This window comes from Protopterus annectens, chromosome 2.part1 (genome assembly GCF_019279795.1).
Source record: "Protopterus annectens isolate FY-2018-M chromosome 2.part1, PAN1.0, whole genome shotgun sequence".
Lineage (NCBI taxonomy): Eukaryota > Metazoa > Chordata > Ceratodontiformes > Protopteridae > Protopterus > Protopterus annectens.
Window position 1 is genome coordinate 420457643 of NC_056729.1, and position 27060 is coordinate 420484702.

The 27060-nt window shown below is 39.5% G+C and overlaps 1 protein-coding gene across 2 annotated transcripts in view; it reads left to right on the forward strand.

Moving 5' to 3' along the window:
* LOC122794087 overlaps positions 1–27060 on the forward strand; it is a 307770-nt gene that overhangs the window by 269852 nt on the left and 10858 nt on the right. For both annotated transcript variants that reach the window (XM_044062229.1, XM_044062230.1), the window contains exon 6: positions 9477–9549. In XM_044062229.1, the coding sequence (XP_043918164.1) occupies positions 9477–9549 (73 nt within the window). The remainder of the gene's footprint in view (positions 1–9476; positions 9550–27060) is intronic.

A 27060-nucleotide genomic window follows, 5' to 3' on the forward strand; every position in this document is an offset into this window, starting at 1 on the left:
GTGCCATCCCTAGCAATACCAAGACTCACTCCTCTAAGAGAAGGAAACCAGTTTGGTGGACCTCTGCAATAAACAGGCTATACAATAGAAGGAGGAAACTAGGTCAGAAAAAAAGCAAATCCCAGGAAGGAAAGACATCCCTGATCAGTATCAGTAAGAAACTGAGGTCCCTCATGAAATCAGCCAAGGCTAACTTCGAAAGAAAAATAGCCAAGGATTCAAAAGATAACCACAAAGCTTTCTTTAGCTATGTTAAGAATCTAAGTGGCAACTCACAGATATGTACTGAACTAGTGCAAAATAGCAAAAAATATATTGAACCTGCTGATATTGCCAACATCCTGGCAGATAGATTCAGTGCAAACTTCACCACCCTTTCACCTCCAAAAGGGCCCACAACAATACCGGAAAAGTGTAGTGTCCCAAAAATCACAGACGCACAGGTGAAAACAGCCGTTTCAAAAGCCAAATACACAGCATCAGTGGGACCAGATGGTGTCCCAGGCTGTGTATTGCATGAACTACAGAACGAACTAACCCCCCACCTAAACACGCTGTTCAACCTCAGCCTCTCCACAGTCTACATGCCCAAAGAATGGCACACAGCAATGGTTATTCCTCTCCACAAAGGAGGAGCCACGACTGACCCTGGTAACTATCGCCCCATAAGCCTGACTAGCCTGGTCTGCAAGGCTATGGAGTGCATCATAATGGATCTCATTAACAAAGACACTGGGAACCTCCAAACACTTGACCCGACCCAGTTCAGCTTTGTTAAGGGCAGATCATGCCTACTAAACCTGGTTGACTTCTTCGAGACAGTCACCAAGGCCATAGACGAGGGAAAGGTGGTTCACACAGCCTACCTTGACCTTGCCAAGGCTTTCATCACCATTCCCCACTTGGGTATTACAGAAAAACTCACCAGCCTGAACATAAACCCCTACGTCATGAGATGGGTTGCCATCTGGCTTACAGACAGAACTCACATGGTAAGAATAGTAGGCTCCAGGTCCGACTCTAAACCAGTCACAAGTGGTGTCCTGCAAGGCTCAGTCCTGGGACCCCTACTGTTCGGCATATACTTCTTGGAAGTACAGGCAAACACAGGAGGACTATGGCTAACCAAGTTCGCCGATGACTGCAAACTGGGAGCCATAATTGACTCTCCGGCAGACATAGACATCCTCCAAAAGGGCCTTACTGAGACAGACACCTGGTGTCAAAGTCATGGCCTCAAGCTAAATGCCAAAAAATGCATAGTCACCCCGTTTGGGAAAAACAAAACACCCATGAATTACCACATAGGTATCAACCCCCTTAATACAGAAGAGGTAATAAGAGATCTGGGGACCCAGGTAGATAGTAATCTCTCCTTTGACAATCATATTTTCAAAGTAGTTAGGAAATCCTTCTATATGGCACATCTAATTACTAAAGGGTTCACATCTAGAAATAAAGAGGTTATAGTGCCCCTCTACTTGTCACTCATTAGACCCATCATAGAGTACAATGCCCCATTTGGGATGTACCTCACAAGACACTTCCAACAGCTGGAAAGACCACAAAAGTACCTCACCAAGAGGATTACTGGTCTCAAACACATGTCCTGTGCAGCCCGACTGAAAAAACTCCGGCTGTACTCAGTAGCATATCGCTTACTCAGAGGTAATCTCTGCCTGACTTACAAAGCCATGTCCAACTCAGAATTGATGGACATGCTCCACCTAAAGAAATCCAAGTCACTGCGAGTCATGCGCTCTAGTGAGCTAAACCTCGCCACAACAATAAATAGAACATGCTGGAGGGATAGATTCCTGTCACAGAGACTCCCCATGCTTTGGAACAAAATTCCAAATTACATCAGGAAGAGCTCACTAACACTCTTCAAGAGAAACCTTGAGTGGATAGGTAACAGAAAATACACCCCTGGGATCACTTCATTGGCTCTGCTTGACAGAGGATCAGTTAATTAATCAATGGGGCAGCGAAAGCCGACACACTCTGGCTAGGCTTATAAATGCCCTCGGGCAGATAGCCTAGTACTTACCTATGAACCTATGATTATTTTTGATATCCACTTCATCTATTCACAGCTACAGGGAAGCTAGACCCTATCAGCAAGCAGTGGGCACAAGATATAGGACCATTCTGGAAAGCAGCCCAGCCTCTTGCAGAGCATACACTCACTTGCTCATTGCACACATGCCTAAAAGCAGTCTGAAGCACCGTTGTTTCACCTAATGGTATATCTTTGTGATGTGTGAGGAAATTGAAGACTGTCAGAAACGTGTGTTGACACAAGGATGCTATGAAAACTTCATAGAAGTCACTGTAGCTGGAAAACAAACCAGAGAACTGAGGGCTATTTTGCTACCATGTTTGGATAACCTGAATAGTGTCTTTCTGCTACCACTTGTCATATATTTCATAAGTGGATTAAATATATAATTCCAGAAGAAGCAAGATTACTGTGACAAATACAATATTCTTCAGCCACAGCATAAAAATTCAACTTGTTTACTGTAAAGTCTAATTGAGCAAAGCCAGTTTTCAGAGGAGGTCCATGGAGAAAAAACTCCAGTAGCAACAACATATGAACATTTAGGACAACATAATAAAACAAAAACAAGATCTAAGTAACCACGACAAGAAACCTGTTTGAAAAAGAAGATGATGAATATAACAAATGAATAAATAAACATTAAATTCTTACATAAATTTTAACCACCACTTTACTTTAAAGCATACTGTATGGTTTGCAATCCCTTTGTTTCCCATTTTAATGTCATTATGTTAGCTGGAAAGCATTGTACTTTGATGAAAAAGTTACAGCTATCAAAAACGATGTGGTATAAAATGTCTGGCAGATGCAATCAGAAGGACCTATGTATCCACTTAAAACAGAATTGTACAAACTGGAAATTAATGGACATTTTTGTTAAAAAGAGTTGCTTTACTAAATTTAGCAGACTGTGGGAAAGGTGAATCAACTATCTATGGCATTGAAAGGGAAAGATGCAGGTTAATTTCCTTGTGGCATGGTGACTTTAGAGCTAAAAATGTGGAATACCAGGGATGTGGGCCACAATTGCCTGTGTCAGGGTTATGGAGGAGGACTTGCAGTCTCCATGGATTGCTGTGCTGTAGTTATTGATTCTGTAGTGCTAATCATTGTACTTTTTAGTGGTTTGGAAATGTGTGCTCAGAACTGCACATCCAGAACTCTGTATGTGGAAATATGCATAACTTTATTACTATCTTTAGTCATACTGCTTTATAAGCCCATCGGTGTATCTGTTCATAAAATCTATCTGATGCCGTAGTTTGAAAAGCAAGGTGTGAATATAGTGGTAAAGAATACAGTTAAGTGGTCGACAAAGTAAACTGATCAGATCAAAACCAGAAATGACTGCATGTGCAGCAAGTACAACCAATGCAGAGAATCATGTCCGAGAGAATAATCTTTATTTCAAAATGTCAGTTACAATTAAAAAGATAAACAGAAAATTGTTGATTTCTTTTAGTGTTGCTACTCTTCAAAGTACCAACAGGAAGAATTTTGTACATAGGAGAAAACAAACTGTAGTGCATGTAGCACCATGATTATGCTGCAAACTTGTGAAAAAGTATAAAACTGTAACATGCTCCTTTAGCGTGCCATACAGCCATAGCAGTGCTCCCTAAGTGCTGTTACATTTGAGTCTCAGACAAGGAATGTTCCTTCACTCTCATCTTTCCCTGAATATCTTGCATCTTATTCTCTCCACAAAACTTTACAAACATCGGTCTGTCAGTAACTTAATTAGAGCAAGATTAAAAACTGTTCCTGTCTTTTTCTTCCAATTATATTTGCATACTGTCTGTGCAACAGCACCCGCTGAGTGCTTTATTGGCTTTCAAAGCTGGTAAAACACTTTGCATTTTTTTTCCTTTTGTAACTGGTAAGTCATGGCGTAGATAACTCCATGCACTGATTGGGTTTCACCAGTCCTAACCAAATATTATTTGTTCTCACCATGGATGCCAAGGTTCACCTCTCAAGCTTTGCTCTCGAGATGCTTTGCTTGGCACCCATGTCTTCAATATGTAATAATATGGTTATGATCAGGTGTATATTATAGCGTTTGTCAATCTGTTATTAATGATAGAAAACAACTCCCTTGAAACACTGTACCGCTGCCTCATCTTCATCACAGAATGCCGTTACACTGCTTCACATGTATGGAAGAATCACTAAAGAAACAAAGAATGTTCATACAAAGTGCACAATATTTAAAGCAGAAAAATATTAAATAAGATCACTCTTTTGTTCTCTTCAAACCACAGTGGAACAGGCACTGAGAAATACCATTAGTAATGAACGTTCAGAATTTTCTGACAAAATTCCTGTAAAAGATGCAAATATGAATCTGCAGTAGAAACATAAAAGGACATTAATGAAAATAATTTTAATAAAACTTACTAGAAACAGATGGGGATATGTTTAAAAAGGGATTAAAATAAGTTTTATCCAATAAATGATGTATGCTGATTGTTATCTGTGCTCTTTTCCAAAATACTATTTTATTGATTTTCACAACAGGGAAAATTTCCATGAAGCAACAATAACTTAACGGCAAACGTACACAGTGCTGTAATATATTATACATGCAAGAATAAACCATCTTAACATTTCCAATATGACAGTAACAAGAATCTATATATACAGTAAAAATGTGATAAGCAACCTAAGCAACTAAATAATTTGATTAGATTAAATTATAGTCTAAAAATCTTCTCTTTCTAAAATATTGGTAGAAAGGAAGAAAGACTAAATAAGGTGATTTATTTAGGTTGGGGTAGCTCTAAGTTCTCCAGTGTATATCATTTGTATTTAAATTGATTGTTTAAGATAGTCAGAGGATAATTTTTAATATTTTGTTCCAGACCTCAATGTTTTTCTCTTTAGAGGTCTTATGAATTTTAGTTATTTTAAATGAATTTATGTGTTTTAATACTATAACTTTAAAACCTCCCCATGTTATTTTGGACATGTCTAACCAGTTTGCTGTTAGATAGTATTTCATAAGCATAAACATTTTAATAAGTGTATTTTGCTCGTTTATTTATATCATCTGGAAAAATATATAACAAGGTTAACTGACAACACCAATTTGAGATGTGAAACCTTGAATCCATTAGCTTAATATACAGGTGATCCCATAAAGCTTTCTGATATGTACAGGACCAAAGTACATGAATTCAGTTTGCTTCTTGGGTTATATAGAGTTTGCAGTGTTTGAGATTTGGGGCTTATAATGCCCTAATTTTGCCGGAGTTAAATAAGCGGTACAGGTAATCATTAGTTGAGTGTAGTAAAGTTTTTTACCGGGGATATTCTTTATGTTAAGTGTTATTAAATTTTGTATTTTATTGCCTGTAAAGCTCTCTGGGACTGCCTCCTGCCAGAATTTAGAGGAAAATGTTCCTGCCATTGAATCTGTACAACTGAATAAGCTTGTATGTTTTTGAGGTGGCATTGTTTTGAGAAAATGTAGTTAGTACGTTTTGGAGAAAGTGTAGGTTGTTTAGTATACCGTTGAGTGAAAGAATAGTTTTAAGGGATAGCTATCTGACTTGGTTTGTCAGTGCTGTGTAGACTTTTTTATCCTCATATTTTTTGTAGAAGTAGTATTTGAAATGATTAGGCCCCATATTAACTTATCCCTCAAGAGGGGAAATTGTGTTAGGTCCATCATTTTATTGTTAATGGTAAGCACAGGATTTTTATTTAGAGGCTGTAGTATATAGGCGGTATTCTCCATCTTAAGGGTTTTTAATAAGAGGTTAAAAGATGAGATTAATTCTGTTAACAGATTACGTAATTTCTTAGATTTTAACATATTTTTAGAAAGGAATGGGAGGGCTAGTTTATTTAGGTTAAGTGATTTGAGATATTTACTTAAAATTTTTATCCAGGTAGGGTACCACTTTTTGTCTGTGGAATCTGTGTGGATAATTTTATATAATCTAATACAGTTAGTGATTAGGTAGTATCAGTGAAAATCTGGTAGGGCTAGTCCTCCATTACCTTTAAGTGCTGTTAGGTTATGATAGCTGATTCTTATTGATTTAGGATACAATAACAATTTAATCAGAGTCGTTTTTATTTCCTTGAAAAAAATGTTTAAGATACTATTGAAAATGAGGAGGAAATATGCAATTATAATTTTGGAAATATGCTCATTTTTACAACTGATACTTTCAATATGAAAGGTAAGTTCATCTTTTTCCATCTGTTTAAGTCTTCTTGAATGTTGCCATGATGTTGTCCCTGAGGTTAGAGCCTTTATCTTGGGAAAAGTATATATACCTAGGTAGTTGAAAGAAGACTGTAAGATGATGCCTTCCAGACTAATAATATTTACATGGTCATAGTTAGATGATAATGGAATCAGTTTTGTTTTGTGTAAATTTAGAAAATAAGCTTGTTTGGAATGTCTGCATTTGGTAGAATTGTATAAATATTTGTGTCATCAGCCAAGGCAGTAATTGAGATTGCCATGTTAAATAAGGCTGGATATTTATAGTAAGTTTTTTGTATAAGATAAAGAAACAGTGGTGCAATATAAATATTGAATAAGTAGTGCAAAAGAAAGCAACCCTGTGTAACACCTTGTTTAATTGTAATGGGTCTTGATAGGTTTTTATTTATCGATAATTGTGTGGTTGGATTATGGCATAGTATAGATATAGTCTGAAGGAATATAGATGGAAAACCAAATTTAGTGAGGATGCAGTTTAAAAAGGATATATTCTGTTCTGTGTTCTTTGTATTGCTTAGTAGATACACTGTTTCTCAAGCTTTGCTTTCTGTGCAGCCTGGTTGGTAAACAACACTCAGACCTTTGTCAGTTAACAATGAGCAGCCACGTATTATTACCTTTGTAGTTAATGGATGTGTGAATAATTTCTATTGCTGTTTAATTCTTTCCTTAGTGCTAGTATATAGCTATACTCTTAAATTAGATAAAAGAGATCCTGCTGAAAACAAGGTCCCGATAATAGGAAGTTGTATAGTACCCTTTAATCACAGACTCTGTTGCTCTAATAACATCCACTTAATAGCAAGCAACTCAAACAGAGTGGACCTCCTTTCCCCAAAAGAAAGTACTCATCCTATGGGATGTTCATCCCTTACAGTCATCACTAGAACAAAGTCCAAAGTCCATTCCAGAATTATTGCACTGATCACCACCAGAATAAAGTCCATTCCAGAATTAATGCATTGATCATTACCAGAACAAAGTTCATACCATAATTAGTAGTCCATTCCATAATTAGTGTACTGATCATAACCAGAAAATGTCCATGTCAGATTTGATGGAATGAGCACGACAAGAACAAAGTCCATTCCAGACGTAATGCAGTGATCACCTCCAGAAAATTTCCATGCCAGAAATAGTGCATTGATCACCACAAGAGCAAAGTCCAAATTAATGCATTCATCACCACCAGAAACGGTCCATGCCAGAATAAGTGCAATGATCACCACCAGAACAATGTCCATTCCAGAATTAATGCACTGATCACCACCAGAATAAAGTCCATTCCAGAATTAATGCACTAATCACTACCAGAACAAAGTTCATATCATAATTAGTAGGCAATTCCATAATTAGTGTACTGATCATAACCAGAAAAAGGTCCATGTCAGACTCAGTGAACTGATCACCACCAGAACAAAGTCCATGACAGAATTAGTGCACTGATCACCACCAGATCAAAGACCATGACAGAATTAGTGAACTAATCATCACCAGATCTCAAAGCCCATGACAGAATTAGTGAACTGATCACCACCAGAGCAAAGTCAAAAATCCATTCCAGAATTAAAGTCCATTAAAGAATTAGAACACAGTTCACCACCAGAGCAACAGTCGTTCCACAATTAGTGCACTGATCTGTATCAGAAAAAGTCTATTCCCAAATTAATGCACTGGAACAGAAATATCTAACTAGTCCCCCAGCATCATTTTCAATCAGAAATGTATTATTTTCCATCATTCCAGTATGGACAGCAGATCTTCTTGCTTTAATTGCCTTCATTCTCTGAAATATTTTTGTTGTTGTTAAGATCATGTTCCCCAGACTCACACAACACATATACTGATGCCCGAACAGTCTGCAATCCTTGAAGTGAAAAATCCTTGGCTCTTGGGGGGAGGGAGTTGGCTCCAAGGGCTTGTCTTATAATGCAGGGCTTCTATTGAGGTTGAGCTCTAATTAAGGAGTATTGGACTGCAGGTCACAGTATGGCAACAGGAGTTTGGAAAAGCAGCAAAAAATAAATACTAGGATACATGAGTGTGCGTGTGTGTGTCCGTGTGTGTGCGCGAGTGCATGCGTGTGTGCGCATGTGCACGTGAGTGCTCGTGTGTGCGCGTGTGTGTGCTCGTGTGTGTGCATGTATGTTGTGTGTGCGTGAGTATTTTGCAGTAAATGTCTGAGTCTACATATATACAAGCAAAGGGCAAAAATATTACAGAGACAAACCACACAGTAAAAACTGCAAGCATGACTCAGGCAAGCTAGAATATTCATTGTGTAGTACCTTAAACCTTCAGTACTGGATGCCTATGGGATATATGCAAATGACCTTTTACGTACATACTGGTGTGTCAGCTATATGGCTTTTGAATGCCTATGACTTTTTACTTTTTTAAGTCTAAATGTACCCACAAAGACTTTAAAAAAAGTAAAAAGTCATGGGAATTCAGAAGTTATGTATCTAAAACACTGGTATGTCCTTAATGGGTCATTTGTATATATCCCATTGCCCTCCAATACTAGAAGTTTAAGATACACACACACACACACACACACACAAATATATATATATATATATATATATATATATATATATATATATATATATATAAAATTTATATATGTATATATATATATATATATATATATATATATATATATAATTTATATATGTATATATAGACATGTGAGTGTATATTTATTAATCGCATTTTTGTCTGACTGTTTAATATTATTAGAAAACAAATTAAAATTTACATAAACTGTTGCTATCATGCTAGGCATACTACCTCTCAACCTCTTAGAGCAAAAACTCTGGACAAAGCCTAAAATGATGGTGGGACAAATAGGGACAGATTTTAAATATTGCTCTTACAAACTTAGAAAGTTGATAGAATAATAGATTTTGTATTAGCATGAATTTTATGAAGGATGTGGAGTCTTAAACTCAAATGTCTGTCATTATTTAATGACTTCAATCCTCAATTATTTGCCAGAAAAGTACAGATTTTAGAAGGAACACACCAAAAATATGAGGCAAAAATCTAGACATTCTGTGAAAATCTGTACAGTTGAGAGGTATTAACTGTTGAATCTTAAGAAATCTGTAAAAGATGTCAATATTTATGAACATCCTGAAACATTTCTTGTGTTTATATTAATAGGGAGTGGCTCAGTGTGTGAAGACTGACTATGTGGCTGGAGTGACAGACTGGATAAATAAAGCAACAAAAGAAGGTATAAAGTGACGCACAGAAGGGCTTTGCAGCTTCAGCAATGATAAAAATAAGCAAATGAAAAACTTGTTGCATTGTTAACTGATTAAATTATAATTTCAGAATAACAGCATCTGTTGCTCTGAATGTTGCCGCATTGTGGTCCATTAATCACTTTAATAACTACTCTGAATTCATGAAAGTATGCAGGTGCAATTTAAAGGAAACCAGCTTTCTTAATCTATCTGAGTGTTGCAGCTAACCCCATGCAGCTACTTCCCCGTACCTCTTCACATCCTTTTCTTGCTCTGTGCCAAGCAGCTTTGAATCTCTTAAATGATTCATACTCTGCCACTCTCCCAAGGTGCATATTCCATATCCGTATTACCATCTGTATAAAGTAGTATTTCCTCAAGTTCAACTTGAAATATCCTCATTCTGGGTGCCAGTCATGAGTCTTCTACCCTCATAGCTCTCAACTTTATTCAAGAATCAGGGACAAAGCCAAAAATAATAATGAGGCAAGGTCTCAAAATCAGAGATAATTTTAAAATATTGTTCTAATTCATTAATGCATTGCAAGATGCATTTTATGAAGAATCTGAAGTCTGGAATTCTAATGTCTGTCATTATTGGCTGTCTGTTATACTCAGTGATGTTCTAGATAATCAAAAACTCCGGTATCTCCATGGCATTGAGGAGTAAAGCTCTGACTGCAGTGCAGATGACACAGATTTGAGTACTGGGTGGATGACTGTACGGGCTGGCTGAAGAGGATGGAAGTGAACTGCCTTTGCTGGCTCACCCATGCCTGGGGGTGGAGGCAGTACTGACTTGCCCCATGGTTGACACCTACTGGGAGCACTATATAGACCCAGTAGAGTCCCCAAGTCTAGTGAGACTGTACTATGTGTATTTACACTGTAAGCTGAGGGGAACTGTGTGTGCAGAGGCATGCTTTGCCTCAGACGACAGTAATAGCAGAGCTCAGAAGACTTGCTGAGGAGGGATGCTGCCATGGGGAAAGGGAAGGCTGCCCCACAGGACCAGCAAGCTGGCCCACTCCCTACCTCCGAATTCTAGTTGAGAAATGGAGGGCTGATTGGGATTCCTGGACAGGTATGAATGGGCTATAGGACTCTTGCGTAACTCAGAAATACCTACCCCCATCCCCCCAGAATGAGTGTGCTGATTGGGTGCAAGTAGAGGAGCTACTATACAAGGTCCTGTGAGAAGCAACAAAAATGAAAATCAGATATTTTATGATGGGGCTGGGCAAAAAGATGGGCAAAATGAGGGATGTTCTGCAGAATCATTGACAGTTGAGAGGTATTCTTCATCAGTTTTATTCCTCCCACTTGCACCCAAACAGTGTGATGTGTCCATTTCATATCTTTCCATTTTTTTTTCTCCTTATCTCTGTTTTTTATTTTGGGTTCTCAGTTTCCCATTATGCATCCATTCACTTTTCTCTAGGGAAGAAATGGCTATTTTCATAGGTATTTGGTTGTTATGCCACCCCCCCCCCATCTCTAGTACGCCCCCTGCTTTTCTCAGGGGAGAGCAATTAATGAGTTTTATATGGGACAATACTCACTTCATACAAGAGATGAGCCCTACAGAAACATTTCTTCCCTTGTAAGATTGAGACTCCCCATCTTTCAACTGTCCCAGATTTTGAAGAATGTCCCTGATTTCGTCTTATATTCTTCCCTTGTTCCACATAAAATGTTTGATTTTCTGGTAAATTACTGAATATTGCAGTGCGTCAGTAATGCCAGACATCATACGTTAATACTTGTTATTGTCCAGAGAATGCATGTTGATGTAAAACCAATTGTTCTATTAGCTTTTTAAGTGAATTAAAGTAATGTGTAAAAATTGTCCCTAATGATTGGCCTTTGTCACCCCCAATATTTTTGGCTTTATCCCTGATTCTTGAGCAAAGAGGTTAAGAGCTACACAACTAAGTGTTGGGTCTTTTCCAGAGATTAATAATGGGGTGTCACTTGGGATCCTGTTCTACACTACCCTGAATGAGGTGATCAGGCAAGAGCACTATTCACTCTCTCCTTTCTAAGTCAGCCATTCAGTATTTGATACACAATTGGAACTCAGATTTTCATGAACTCACATGAGAGCCTTGTATATCTGCTAGTGAGCCAACTTTTTAAATGCTTTTCCTACTGTAGACCTTCTTATTAAGTTTCTCCTTTGTCGTAGTCCCTCAGTTCCTTTCACTGCTTTTGTAGCCCTACACTACCTGTTCTCTGTCATCCTAAATTTGTTTTGTTTGTATGACTTCCAGAACTACACAAAGTACTGTACTTACTGGCCTTCACCATTGCCTTTGCACCGTGTGCAGCATGGTTACTTCATAGTGCAAGTAATGTTCCTCTTCTGTCTTTTTTAAAGTCCTGCCAAGAATATATACTAGCTATGCCTTCCTCCCTCCAAAATGCAGATCCTTGTTCTTTTTAACATCTGCCTCAGTGCCCACCGTTGTATGTTTTTCTGAGGTTCAGTCCCTCATCCATGACTGCTGCACTAATATTTGTATCACTGGCTTGTAAGTTGATGTTACTCTCCAAACTCAATGTGAGGTCTAATACAAACATATTGACTAGCACTAGTCCTGTCACTGACTGCTGTGGCACTTCAGTGCTTTCTCACTTTTCTCCTGACAAGACGCCTTCAGCATTAGAAATGGTATGTTGTTTGGAACGTAAACATTTTGACTGATGAGTGTTTAGATAGTGAAGACTGTGAATTATGGAGGATTATTTGTGTTGGCATAGTGCTGTGCAGTAGAAAGTGTTTTATTTGTGGAACTACCAGGTTACTTAGCATTTTGTATATCTATATCTGTCATATATACAATTCTCTAAGATGCTGTGATCCCTGAGTTCATAAAAAGCAATACTTTTTGAACCCACACACATCACTACAATATGTAGCATGGTAGCATGGAAAAAAGTGCAAGGAATAATGTATTGAGCAGTTATACTCAAGCAAAAAAATTAAAAATGAGAAAGGATGCTTTGCACATATGAAGGGAACCTGTGTCATACGTTTTAGGGTGTTTCAGGATTGTACATTGATTATGTGCTCCATATATAACATCTTATCATTCTTGACCTTTATAAGTGATCTAGTTCTATGAATGCTGCGTACAACACTAGTGTTTGCCATAATGGTTAAGATCTTTACCTCACAGATGCAATGTACAGGGTTTGATTCTGACCTCTGGTTATTGGCTAGATTTGTAATATTCTATAGACTGATAGTCTAGTATTTACCATTGAACCAATAAATGCTTCCTCAGCTTGTTATAAAAGAATATAAACAGTCTTAAAACTATATCTTTGTATTGGTTATTTGACTTGCCATGTTGTGAATCTGTAGTATAGAACACCTTAATTCTCCAAATAGTACTATACACGTAATTGCTAAATTTTAATGGTGTTAACTCCTTACCTCATCATTGCTGTGTTGGGCTGCTTGAGCTTGTATGACACATTGTTTCCCATCATGCCTTGCCTTATCTCCTCTCCTAGTCACTGTGAACTAGCTGTCATCCATATGTCTTCACTTAAACTATTTCTCTGGGAAAAGAAGCAGCACCTAATCATTTATCTATAGCAGAGTTTTGTGATCAGCAGCCACTGGAGTACACCACTGCAGGCCCATCATACAGTCACGCTGTAGTCATGTTTTGACTTTTTTGGCAGCAGACAGAGGTGACTGGAGTCCTGCCCCCTCCACACCACCCCAGGCCCCTAGCATTGGCAAAGATGTATGATCTGTTACAAATAGCTGTGTAACATCATGGCACATATTACTGCTTGTGAGTGTTGTGTTTTATTTCTCTAAAATAAAATGGGTGCTGCAGCAACCTAAAAATAGTGATATATATGACAGCATTGGTGTTTTGCTCCTCCCAGCTCCTGAAATGTAATAGGAATCTCCAACTCATATATAACAACCTACAGATTTATTGCCAGCAAACAATAGCTTGCTAAATCGACCTGCCACTAGAAAAGCAGCATCACCGCTAAAGCTTTTTATCCGTAGTCATCTCAACATAAAAAAATCTGTTTGGATAGCGTAAATCTTACAAATAGTGTAAATACTTCAAATAGTATGGAATCTTCCTTATACATACTTTGTTCCAATAACTAACCTAAAAGTTTCCTTCACTGAATGCTTCTGTGCTGAATAATCTAGCCCCAGGCATTTCTGCAGTACTTGCACTCACCATTGTATGTATACTCAATTTGACGCACACACTTCCTCAATCTTTAAATCTAATCTTAACATCGCTTGCTGTTCTGTTTTGTAGTTCACTTTTGTTATGTGTATTGCTTTTTGCTTATGTATTTTTTAATATTTTTAACCATTACGCTGTACATAACCATTATATAGCATGTTGGACTTTTATTTAACTTTTTCTTATAATTGCAGTGTACTGACACCTGGATCTTCTCTTTATTGGCCTCCACTGTAAGTGGCTACAGTGTCTAATTAAGCCAACCTGATCTTAAAAAGAGCTAATTAAATAATTAAGAGCCTCTAATTCACTGTCATGTAAATAGACTCTTAATAAGTCAGTCGTGTAGTCTCTTACCTCCTCCAGTCTCACCCAAACAAATGACTGGTGCCAGAAACATGACCTCAAACTGAATGCCAAAAAATGTATCATCATCCCCTTTGTGGAGAGTGACGTCCCCATAAATTACCACATTAATAACAAGTCCTACGCATGCAATCAGTCGTGAGAGATTTGGGCACCCAGATGGATAGCAAACTGACTTTTGACTACCATATTGCAAAAGCTTTCTTCATGGCCCACCTCATTAGTAAGGGTATCTCATCCAGGGACAAGGTGGTCATAACATCCCTGTATTCTTCCCTTATAAGACCCAGTATTGAATACAATGTCCCTTTTGGCATGTACCTCACAAAGCACATGCAGCAGCTGGAGACACCACAGAGGTTCCTCATCAGGAGAATCCAGGACCTCAAACATCTACCCTACATGGATAGGCTAAAGGCCCTGTCCCTCTACTGAGTCTCATATAGACTCCTCAGAGGTGACTTCTGTCTGGCATCCAAGACAATCTCAGGCCCCGCCTTGAATGGACTGCTGCATATCCACAAGTCAAGCTCCACTTGAGTAACCCACACACGTGACCTCAACCTGGTCTGCGACATCAAGAGGACTTGTTGGTGGGACAGATTTGTGTCTCAGAGATTCCCCCTTTTGTGAATAGACCCCCACTCCACGTCAAGCAGAGAATCTTATTAACCCTTTTTAAGCGCAACCTAGATAACTGGATGGGGAACAGAAAATACAGCCCTGGGATTCCACTTGCATCCCTGCTGGACAGTGGCATCGGGTGCTGACTTGTTGAAACATGGGCTAAATTCTTGGCTAGTATTGTAAGGGCCTCAGGGCCAATAGCCTAGTAACTTCCTATGATCCTATGACTGAGTGCTGAGGAGTTCTTGAGGCTGTTGACCGTGGCTAGTAAGACTGACAGTGAGTTTCTCTTCTAAGTTATTCTAAAGAGAGGCTCTCTACCTAGGGGTGAGATGCCCTAAAACAATGAAGCACTGAGTCTGTTTCCATTCACTATGTTCTGAAGCGTTTGAGCTTAGAATATTTAGCAGGGGAGTCTTGGTCAGGAAGTAAAACTTAAAGGACACTCAGCAACTAGGTGGCACTCTAGAGCCATCTTTGCAAACAGCACTTGTACATCACAGTATCATGTTACTAAAAGGATAGCATTCTTCTATGCTTCTACTCAGGTTCTTCCCACAATATTGCAATGTTGCAGGAAAAATGCAGCAGTCAGCACCACTGAAGACTTAAAAACGTTGATATTTTCCTAGAATTTGACTTAGTTTTTGGCAGTGCTTTTGGCAAATGTATTTTTATTTATTTTTAGTAAGCTTAGTCCAGCAGGCAGTGTCTCATTTCAGATGTGACCTAGAGGGTCTGTCTGGTTAGGTTTCTTGCTAAGAGTCATAAAGTATTCAGACAGAGAGAGGGGAAATGTAACCCAAATCTATAGGATGGAGCTTGTTAGGAGCTTATAGACATAACCTGCTGTGATATATTGTTAAGAACTTCTGTCACTGCTGTGGTGCAATGTTTCTTTTGCTTAGTCTAAAGCAGTGAAGTCACCACCTGTTGTCTCTCTGATCCATATACAAAGGCAGAATGACCTTAAGTATTCTACAAAGCAAAGCAGGTAACCTCTGATATATCAGTTTTCAGTATTCAATGATGTATCAGTTCACTGCAGTCAACTCTTAGTTCTGTCATCTGTAGAAAATTTCCAGTTCAACTTTCCAGGAGTCATTTTTTTCTTCCACAGTACTCCCCCCACACCCCACCACATATAGTTCTGCATCAGTTCTTCATACCAATTTGTTCAAATTTAAGTTGTTTCGAACTTACTGTATAGCTAGCAATGGCAAGGGGGTCAGTCTAGTTCTCACTATTCAGTGACAGTAGGGACTACACCAGAGGGAGCCAAGGAAAAAGATGAATGGTCTGAGGAACCATAAATGGCAATAGAAGAGTCACCCATCTGCAGCTGAGGCAATTTAGTAGCCCTCTGAAAGGGCAAAGGTTACATTGAAATGTTTCTCTTTTTGTGGGTCGAAGAAGGAAGAACCGAGGAACCTTTATGTTGATTTTCATCATATTGATCACTGCTGCAGTAGCCTTAGCTATATGGGTTATATCCTGCCAAAGATATAACAGCCAGACAGCTTCCAAAGCTTCAGGACCTTCTATGCACCCAAACTGTCGAGCAGATTGAGCTGAGCTGACTGAAAGCTAAGTTTGGGCACAAAGTCCTTCAGAACTTTACTGCTGCCAAATAGTATGCTCTTCTGAGGCTTCTGAGTATTGTTGGTCAGTTTGTGCTTTCCTTTGCTGGGCAGACAAGTTCCCTTTGGGAAAACAAAAACTTGCACTTTCCTAATTTTGTTGATGTTTTATTACATTTCTCTTCAGGAAAGTTATTTTAAAGCTAGGAGTGTTTTGCTCTAACAGACTGTGTCAAGACTGTAACATACTTTTTAACTTGTTTTTTATTGTTAGTTTAAAAGTAGTGTAAAGTGAATTAAATTTTTTTTTCTGTGAATAATTTGTGTTTATTTTTCTTTTATGATGATGGCATAGTGTTTTTGTGTTTTTTTTTTCTGTCAGAAAGGTAGCTTGTCTTCTCTGGGAAAGAGGCACCATTTTCAACATGATCATGGAACAGACTATGGGTCCCATGGTCAGTCCTTCTTCCAGCCACAAAAGGAATACATTTAGCAAAGTTTTTGCCACCACAGCAAGCTAGCAATTTGCCTCATCTGCAGATGTGACACTCTGCAGTGGCCATTTGTTTTACCACAGACCACTCACCTCTTACCCTGGATAACTCTGGTGTAGCACCTACAGCCACTATGGTCTTGGAGGGTAGCCACCTCCTCTGCAGCTGTTAGGGTCCCTTCAGTGGGCAAGGGTGAATCACTCTTCTCAGTCCTGGGAGAGCGGAGAGGGAACTGGGCAGGTTTCCCTTCTTTGTTAGAATGGTGTGCCCATCCCTAGGGAAGCAGCTGCTGCTATTAATAACATGGTTGGTCTCATTTTTCCTGTCAAAAAGAAACAGAAAACCTAGCATGTATCTACTCTTCCTTGAATTTCTTTGGACAGGAATAGATTACTGTGTCTGACTCAGGATTTAATGCAGCCTATTGAGCCTTCTTGTAAAGTAGTTTCTGGTAAAAGAAAGATGGATTTCTCTTTTGCTGAAGAGATTTAAGATTCTGAATCTGAACAGGAAGATGTGTGGAGAGATATAGATTTTTCCCCGTAGATTTCTGATTCAGATTCAGAGGAGAGCTAAATTGTTGATTTTCCCTGTGGGAATTTCTCTTTCTCTGAGACTATTGCTAGAATGTGCCAATGTTTTCAGTGGGAGAACACTGAGGTTTCTCAGTCCCTCAGAAAATACTATGAGTTGTTAAAGAAGGATTTTCTAGAGCCTGCACCCATTCCTCCTGTTCTGCCTACTGTAGAGGATATGCGTTATTGTCTGTAATTTTCCTGACACTTAGCCAACTGCCCCTAAAAAGGCAGACAGGATGTATAAAGTTCCTCAGTCTTTTAAAATATTTTATTGTGATCCCAAACCTGATCCAGCAGCTATAGGTTTAACTGATCTCACTGCTGCTAAGCACTTCTTAGTTAATTCCAATCCTGCTGTTTCTGATATGGGTGGGAAAATTATTGATAGATATGGGGAAACAAGTGTATACTTCTGCAACTTTAATTTTCAGAATTTTGAATTGTCAGGCTCATATATTAAAGTTTGTTCTGACAAATTTTGAAAGTATGAGGAATCAGTGGTTTCTTCTTTGGAGGAACAAACTCTTGGAATAACTCCATTTCTTCTATTGCACAATGTTTGCAGTGTTTTTGTGTGTGTGTTTGTGTGTTTGTGTGTGTGTGTGTGTGTGTGTGTGTGTGTGTGTGTGTGTGTGTGTGTGTGTGTGTGTGTGTGTGACTCTGTCAATACTTCTTCCAAGGCTATGGGCACTGTTACTATTTTGAGAAGATTTGCATGCCTGCATTCTTAGAACCTCCCAGATGATGTAAAAATGAAATTTTAAGTTCTCCCTATGATAGAAGTTGACCCCTCTGCTAAAGAGGTGATCAAAAAGTGTGATGAAAGGGGGAAGATGATACAGGGAATTCCTAAGATTTGTCAGCCTTCCTTTTCCAAATCATCCAAGGGATTTCTGAGTTCTTCATCCAATTTTGGCAAAAGAAAAAGAAAAAACAGAATAAACGGTCTCAACAAACTTCAGGTAAACAGATGTTTAAGAAGAAATAACAAGGACGTTCTGAAAAGAAGTCTCAAACTTTCCAAAACCAAGGACAGTCTAACAAGTCTGAATGATTGTTCAAGAGACTTTGTGACCATTTCCCACGGCTCCTTTTTTATTCCGGAAAGTCTGTATCTCCATTTTTCTCTTTGGCAACAGATTGTTTCAGACAAAGGGGTTATGAAAATCATTCCTCATCCTCCAGATCAGATTATTTTGTTTCTACCTGTTCATCACATGCTGTCCCAAGAAGTGATATAACCAGTCCCTCCTTCCAAGGTGGGGAAGGGTTTTTATTCAGAAATGTTCCTCGTGCCAAAGAAAGGAAATGCTTGAAGACCATTTCTGGATATTCTTTTCCTAAACTTGTTTGTGATAGTGCCCACGCTCAAAATTATGTCACTTTACAACTTGTTACCTCTTCTTTCAGGTTTCCTGGTAACACTAGACTTAAAGGATGGTCATCATCACATCCCTATTCATCCAGTCCTCAGATGTTTATTAAGGTTTTGTGTCTCTGGATCACATTATCAATTTTTTGCCTTACCATTTGGAATATTCAGTGCACCGAGTGTTCACAAAGTGTTTAGCTCCAGTTAAAGCTCATTACAGGCTACAGGATATCCACATTTTTCCATATTTAGATAAGTTACTTATCTTTGCATATTCCTTTTCATAGTGTCAGGAATCTCTGTCTTGGGTGAATGATCTCATAAACACTATGGGATTCCAAGAGAACATTCTAAAGTCTTCCTTGACTCCCTAACACAGGATGTATTCCTGGGATGTCAAGTAGATACCTCAGTTCAAAGACATTTTCTTCCACAGGAAAAAAAATATATATTTATTTAGATCTATTTATAAGGTTTTCCAATCAAGACTTCAGTCACTGCTAGGGAATACCTCAAGATTTTAGGTCAAGTGACATCTATGATTCTCATGATACCCTGGTAAAACCACATGAGAAATATACAGTGGTATCTGAAATCTGTTTGTCCCAGCATCAACAGCCTTTATCTTTTCAAATTCCAGTGCTGGGGTTTGCCAGAAGATAAATCCTTTTGTGGAGATAACGGATATCCTTAAATCCAGGTCTCCCTTTGACCCTCCCTGCTCCAAAACAGTCGCCACAGACGCTTTGGACTTTATTTGGGGAGCAGTTTCAGGAGGGATAAAAATGAATGGGTTTGGAACACCAAGGACAGATACAAGCACATTAATATTAAGGAAATGCTTGCCTTGATCAAGGTACTCGACTGTCTGAATCAACTTTGGTCCCCGGCACCTCTTCAAGTGGTTACAGACAACAACACAGTCATGTGGTATATTAACAAGCAAGGGGGATTAGGTTGTACCCCCTTTGCAGACTAGTCATGTTAGCTTAGGACATAGCTTCACAGCACAGTCTCACTCTACAGGCATTTTACATTCCATCACAGCAAAATTATGTGGCAGACAAGTTGAGCACCACCAGGACAGCCTGTCACAAATGGAAACTAGATCAGGGGATCTTCCAAGATTTGATTCATATGTGGGGAGTTCCTCAAGTAAACCTCCTTGAATTCTCTCTGAACAATCAACTGTCAAGATTCTCTTCCAGGACTCCATGCAAGAAGGCCTGGAAGACAGAAGCCTTTTCTTTTCCTTTGACAGAAATGCTCCTGTATGCTTTTCCATCATTTCTACTAATGTCCAGGGTACTTCTGAAGATTCAGAAAGAATCCCCCAAGATTATTGCGGTGACTCCCATCTGGCCCAGGTAACCATGGTTCTCTCTTCTTTTGGAAATGGCCAGGGCTAATTACCATGAGCTTCCTCACAGATGGATGTAACCACACAAGACCCAGGTGTGTGTGATACACCCTGACATCAATCATCTTCAGTTGACTACCTGGATGATAAGGCCTTAATTCATTTAGGCACCTGCTTACTGAAGATGTACAGCAGGTACTAATGGGAGCAAGGAAGCCTGCTGCTAGAAAATCATATATTAGCAAATGGAAAAGGTTTTCTAGTTGGTGCCAACAACTTAACCAGCACCCATCCATGGCTAGTTGTTTTCTGGTTTTACAATATTTGTGTGAGTTCCTGTTTTATTGCCTTTCGTATACCTCTGTCAAGGTTCATTTATTGGCCATTTCAGCATGTCTACCCTTGTTCTTGAAAGGGGTTTTTCTTAAGAGGCCTCCAGGAATACTGGTTGTTCCTTCTTGGGATCACAATTTTGTGTTAGAGAAACTAACATTTGCTTCATTTGAACCAGCTAATCTGGCTGTCTTGAGGTTCTTAACATGGAAAACTGTTTTATTGATTGCTCTGACCTCTGCAAGGTTAGGACAGGGCTTCTTTGAGAACTATCCTTCTTTTATGCCTACAGTGGTATCCAAGTTTACTTTACGCCAAACTATTCATCTCCCCATTTTCTTTCTTGAACTTAAAAATGAGGGAGAAAGGATACTCTGTAACTTGGATGTCCACAGACAACTCAGGTAGTATCTCAACCGAAGTAAATCTTTCAGATTTTCGGATCAGTTGTTAATTTCTGTGAAGGTAAGAAGAAAGGACAACCTGTGTCAAAACATACTATTTCCAAATGGTTGTCTTAGGCTGTTACCTTTTGTTATACTCCCCATAACAAAGCTATTGCAAGTGGGGTCAAGGCCCTCTTTACCAGGGCCATGGCTTCATCTGTGGATTTTTGGAAAGGGTTGGATTCTAGATGTATCCCAAAAGCTGCTACTTGGTCCACTGTCCATACTTTTACAGAGCACTATAAGCTTGATTCCTTCTCTAAGTTCAGATCAAGCTTTGGTAAAAACATTCTCCAGGGGCTCCTGAACTCTTCTCCTTTCACCTCCCAAAAGTAGTTAGCTAAGGTAATCTACCCATATAGCTAAGGCTACTGCAGCAGTGATCAATATGATGAACATAATACAGTTGTGTAGGTTGAACTTACCATAACAGTAGATGTTCAGATGATCACTGCTGCAGTAGTTGCTCCCTCCCTCCATCCCATTTGTTTTTAGGTGTGCCTTTTATGCCAGCATGTGGACATTTATTTTTTGTTGTTTCTGGCATTGTTCTTTCAGGGCTCGGCCTACCTGTTTCTCCTGGTAGGAAAGCTCTGAAGGACTTTGCTCCCAAACTTAACTTTTAGTCAGCTCAACTCTAGCTGCTTGACTGTTTTTGAGCATGGACTGCACCATGATGCTTGGAAAGCTAGCCCGCTTTTATATCCTTGGCAGGGTATAACCCATATATACCTATGGCTACTGCAGCAGTTCATTCAAACATCTGCTGTTATGGTAAGTTCAACTTAAACAGCTGTATTCTACATGGTAATGCTGAAAAAGATGCAGTAGTGAGTGAAACAGGTAAGCATTAAAGTTTTCCAACAAAAACACAGTAAAAGCATACACGTATCCCAGCCTCCCAAATGCAATTTAACATATTTTTATGTAGGAAAAATGTTTTAACAACTTTTTTCATCAAAAGTAAAAAGTAACGCAATAAAAAGTGACTAAAAGTCATGGGATGGTCAATAAAAACTTTTTCATAGTTTAAAAAAAAACATTTTTACAGAAAAAGTTAACTTTCAGTCATAAAATAAGATGTGGAAGGGTTTTTCCCCCAAATAGAAGTTACATACCCAGGAATGAAGAAGTGTTAGCCTACTACCGATCTTTGAAAGCCCACAAGAGGAGCATTCTTCAGCAGCGGCAGAAAAATAACTGAAAGGCTTGCTGCTCAGCCCTCTGTTTTTCTTCAGCTGTACTTGAGCTGGTAATGGTTTGGGCAAGTGGAAAGTGCCCTTAAGATTTGGAAGCTGGCTACCTATATATCCTTAGCAGGATATAACCCTTATAGTTTACGCTATTGCAGCAGTGATCATTCAAATATCTACTGTTATGCTAAGTTTATTTACAGAACTGTACTTTACACTGTTTAGATGCCAGAAAAGAAGAAATGTGGAGAAAGTAAGAGAAAATCAACCAGAAAATATGAAGAAAAAATTCTGACTGGTAAAAACCTTGCAATTGAAAAAGTAGTTCAAGTTTCAGCTTTGCCACAGAAGATGGCTTCCTGAAATTTGGAGGAAAGCATAAATGTTCTCAGAGGTGGTTCAGTTAAGTGAGACACTTGAGGAGTACGTAAAGTCAAATGACAAAAGGCTGGAAAAGACAGAAGAAGTTTTAAGTAGCTAATTAGATGAGCTGATGAAAAAGCAGAAAGCAGAAATCAGAAGGTGAAATGAAGGAAAGACTTAACCCTAGGCTTCTCAAGAATAACAGTTTAAAAAAATACTACAGTTAGAAGATAGAGCACACATAAAACTGAGATGTTTTATTATACCATAGAAAAACTAGAAGAAATATACTGCATTAATTTTTTGAAAATACAAATAAGCAACTGGATTCCTGTCCCACAGCAAAATTTAACTGAGAAAGCACTGTCTGTGTGTGCGCGCGCGCGCGCGTGTGTGTGTGTGTGTGTGTGTGTGTGTGTGTGTGTGTGTGTGTGTGTGTGTGTGTGTGTGTGTGTGTGGTCCAAATCTGGTCATGAGAAATTAGCCTGTATTAATAAAGATACAACCATATCAGCAGAAAGAGCTTTTCTTGAAGAACTGTGGCAGAAAGTATAAATATTAAAAATTGGAGATCCCAGGGTGTTTCTGTAAAATTATTATTCACTGTATACCAGGCAGAAAAGGAATCATAGCAATCAGTAAATGTTAAGAGGCCAGTGAGTAATTCAAGTTGTTACATGCAGTTCTTTTCAGAATATTTGTTTTTTCCTGGATGATGAGACATTTTTGGATGTAGAGCAGACTAAGGAGAAAATAAAATAGCCGTCAATCTGAAAGGGGACTCTGTTCCTATGTCTTCTGACAATAGCAAAACCCACAGGAGGACTTTGTCAGTGAAACATTTCCATTATTCTAACAGGAAATTCTTCAGGAATAAAAAAGTTCAAGAGCTGACTAGAAGATTCGGGAGTGCCTTGGACTTGAACCAAGGGTCAGTATTGTAGATCAAAATGATCCCAAAAAAGACTAACAGCAATGTGAAATTAGTGAATATATGGGAGAACTGAAAAACATTGATTCCATTAGTTACAGTTTAGATATATGAACTATAGTTCTGCAAAAAGAAGTGGATGAAAAAGACTGGAAGGTTTGACTGTTAAACTGGTGGGAAAATTTTAAAGCATACGCCCCACTTTATCTTATTAATGTTTAGAAGGACACTGAAGAGACTGAGGATCTAATCCCAAGTAAAACAGTTTTTGTTCTTAATATTTGTAAGAAAGATCATGGTGTGTTTCAGTGGCATGTAAGAAGTAAGGAAAGATAATTGTCTGGGAAGAGACCAACATTTAATTTCATAGTTGCATACATTAGCTTGGCTGGCCAAATTAATTAACTTGGCCCACAGTTGAAAGCCAAGTGAGATTGCAATATAGGAAAGTGCTGGGGGGGGGGGGGGTTAGTCAGCGGGTAGTGGTGGAGATGTGAATGTGTGTATGTTTGTGGGTAGTCATGTCGGGTCAACAAAAAACATTTTAGGTGAACAGAAAAAAATGAAAACATTTTGCAGAAACTAGCTTTGGCGAACAACTCAACAATTTTGTTTTTACAGGGGAAAAGCTCCTACCTCCTGTTTTATATATGTCAACTCTGAGATCACACAATAATGGGAGAAAAAAGCAAAATTGGCTTTGTTCCAAGTTGGACTTTCCCGGTAAGCAAATGTTAAATAAATAAATAAAACTCCACTGTCAGCAAAATTAATTTCAGCAAAGAGCACTTGCTCTTTTTGCTTTCAACAAAGTTACCTTCAGTGATTTGACATGTGAGTGTATGCAGAAGAATGAATGGTCTCCGGTATATGTGTGTGTGTGTGTGTGTGTGTGTGTGTGTGTGTGTGTGTGTGTGTGTGTGTGTGTGTGTGTGTGTGACTGTGTGTCTGGGTTGTCACAGCTGGGGGGATTTGAGGATAGGTAGAGTAGTGTGTGTGTGTGTGTGTGTGTGTGTGTGTGTGTGTGTGTGTGTGTGTGTGTGTGTGTGTGTGTGTGTGTGTGTGTGTGTGTGTGTGAGTGATGGGGTCATACCTCTAAATTCCTCTTGACTAACAAGCAAATTCTGCAGTAATGGGGGGACACTAGACACCAGTGACATGTAAATATTTCCTAATGTCACTTAAAAAGTTAACAGAACAACACTTTTGCAAAATGAAAGACTTTTGGGCAGGGTATTCACTAGACACCATGGATGAATATTACACTAAAGTCTCGTGAAATGTCAGTAAAACAACAGCTTTGCAGCATGAAAGGTGTAAGATAAATGGGGGTTAAAACTAGATACCAGAGACACTTATTAAATATTACAATAACTCACTTAAAAAAGAACAGGGAAAAAGCTTTGAGCCATGTACCCTTTGCACAAGAAGAAAGTCATCAGCTAGGCAGAGCCTTAGTCTTCAGTGCTAGCACTAGATACCAGGGACACTCTCTAAATATTATCTTAGTCACTTAAAAAAGAAAAGAAAAACATGGAAAAAAGATTCATACACCATACCCTTGGCTCTTTAACAATGCTTTAATCCTCTGCACTGCAATGTAGCTCTTGGATTAGGGCATATTCTTTTGAAAGGTAAGAAGCATGAAACTCTAATGTTGGCTATTATTAACTGACTGTAATGATCTATGAGTTGTGGGGGACAAGGGAGGAATAAGGCAAAACCAGGGATGCTCTATAAGTCAGTGACAGTTAAGTGAGATGACCATCTGTCTGCATATGTGTGTGTGTGTGTGTGTGTGTGTGTGTGTGTGGGGGGGGGTTCCCATACTTCTACAATGGCTGTGCTCAAGAATTCTGGACAAAGCCAGGCAGCGCTCTAGATGACACAAGGGAGTTTTTTTTTTTTTTTTTAATATTACTCCTTGAATCCTTTAAAAAGTTAATAAAGCTACAGGTCTGGCATTGTGATGCATTTTCTGAACAGTAAGAAAAATGCAACTCTAATGTCTGGTGTTATTGACTGATTGTGATCATCAGTGATTAATGAGGGACAGAGAAAAACATAAAATAATACATCAGGATCATTCTGTAAACTAAGGCACAGGTAAAGGGTACATTGATGTAGCTATGCATGTGTGTGTATGTCCTTTGGACTGAGGGGGATGCTTGTGTGAACATGATGCATAGACTGTTGGTGGTGATTACTGCAGAAAAGTGCTGATTAGCTCTAGCAGTAACACCAAGTGATTCAGAGACATGCAAATTATTCGATAATGAGATATTTCATCATTATGGCTAACTTGTCTGAATTGCATGTTCAGTGATTGTGGAAATCGACCCTTTTAACCACAGATCTGAAGTAGGAGAATTCATTTGTCAGCAACCTGTGGGTATGGATCCGATATCGGATCCGAACCGGCATGGTTTATCCAGCTATGGATCCGAGCTCCTAGCTCCTCCCCTCACCCATAATGCCCTGCTCTCCCTACATGACCTCAGATCTAGTTTACCGCGTTCATGGTGACAGCTGGATTTTGAGCTCCTGTCAGCTAAGTGCTATTTTTGGTGTTTTACTAGGGAATTTCTGTCAGAAAATTCTTTTTTGTGTGAATGTTTTAGGTTTTTCCCCCTTTTAAGCTAATTTTTGTTAAATTGGTTATTTTTGTAGTACCCTCCCCTCGCTGGTACGTAGCTTGTGTGCGTGTGGATTCTTTGGGGCCTTCTGTGTGAGTGGTTTGTTAACTTTCTTGTTAACTTTCTTTTTTGTTTAAAAAAAAAAAAAAAAAAAAAGTAAAGTAGAAAATTTCTGAGGCCCCAAAGGCAATTTTTTCAAAATGCTCCGAGTGTGGCCATAAGCTATCCCCTGCTGATGGCCACACTCGGTGCGTTCGATGCCTTGGGGTTGAACACCTCACCTCTGGATGTTCAATCTGTGCAGGGTTCAACCCCAGGGCATTGAAGGAGCGGAGGTCGAAGCTGGTCTTGGCGGGACTCCTACCCCCGGACTCGGCTTCGGCCTCCGCCCCGTTGGTAGTTACCGCTCCGGCGGTTCCTGCCTTACCTGCTCCCTCTCCTCCTCCCAGGATTCAAACTCCCTCTACGGGTTCAGAGGAGAGGGAAGCCAGGAAGAAAGACCGGAGAGAGAAGCACCACAAGTGGCGGGCCGAGACCTCCGTCTCGGCCCCGCCGGCTAAGCGGGCTTCTCCTCCGGCCTCTCTGGCTGCTGGCTCTCCTCCTCCTCGGCTCCGGTCCCCAGCCTTTTCACCGGGGCCTGAGGAGGAGGAGACCTGATCTCCTTCGAGGCTATCGAGGCGGTACTCAAGGCCTACCTCGGTAGCCTCATCGAGGTCTACCTATAGCCTCTCCGACGCTGATCTGGACCGGATGATGCGAAGGTTCATCCAGGCCCAGATGCAGATGGGAGTGCTCCTGCCTCCCCCCCCCCCCCCGGGGGGGAGCTCGACCCCATTTTTCAAGCCCATAGCTCCTTCTCCGACCCGCTACCCGGGCTCGGAGTGTTCGGAGCCGGGCAGCTTCGGAGCTGGGGGTGGGTCGGCGCCGATAGTACTGGGTACTTCGGATCCGACCCTGTCCTCGAGTGTGTCGGATCCGACCTCT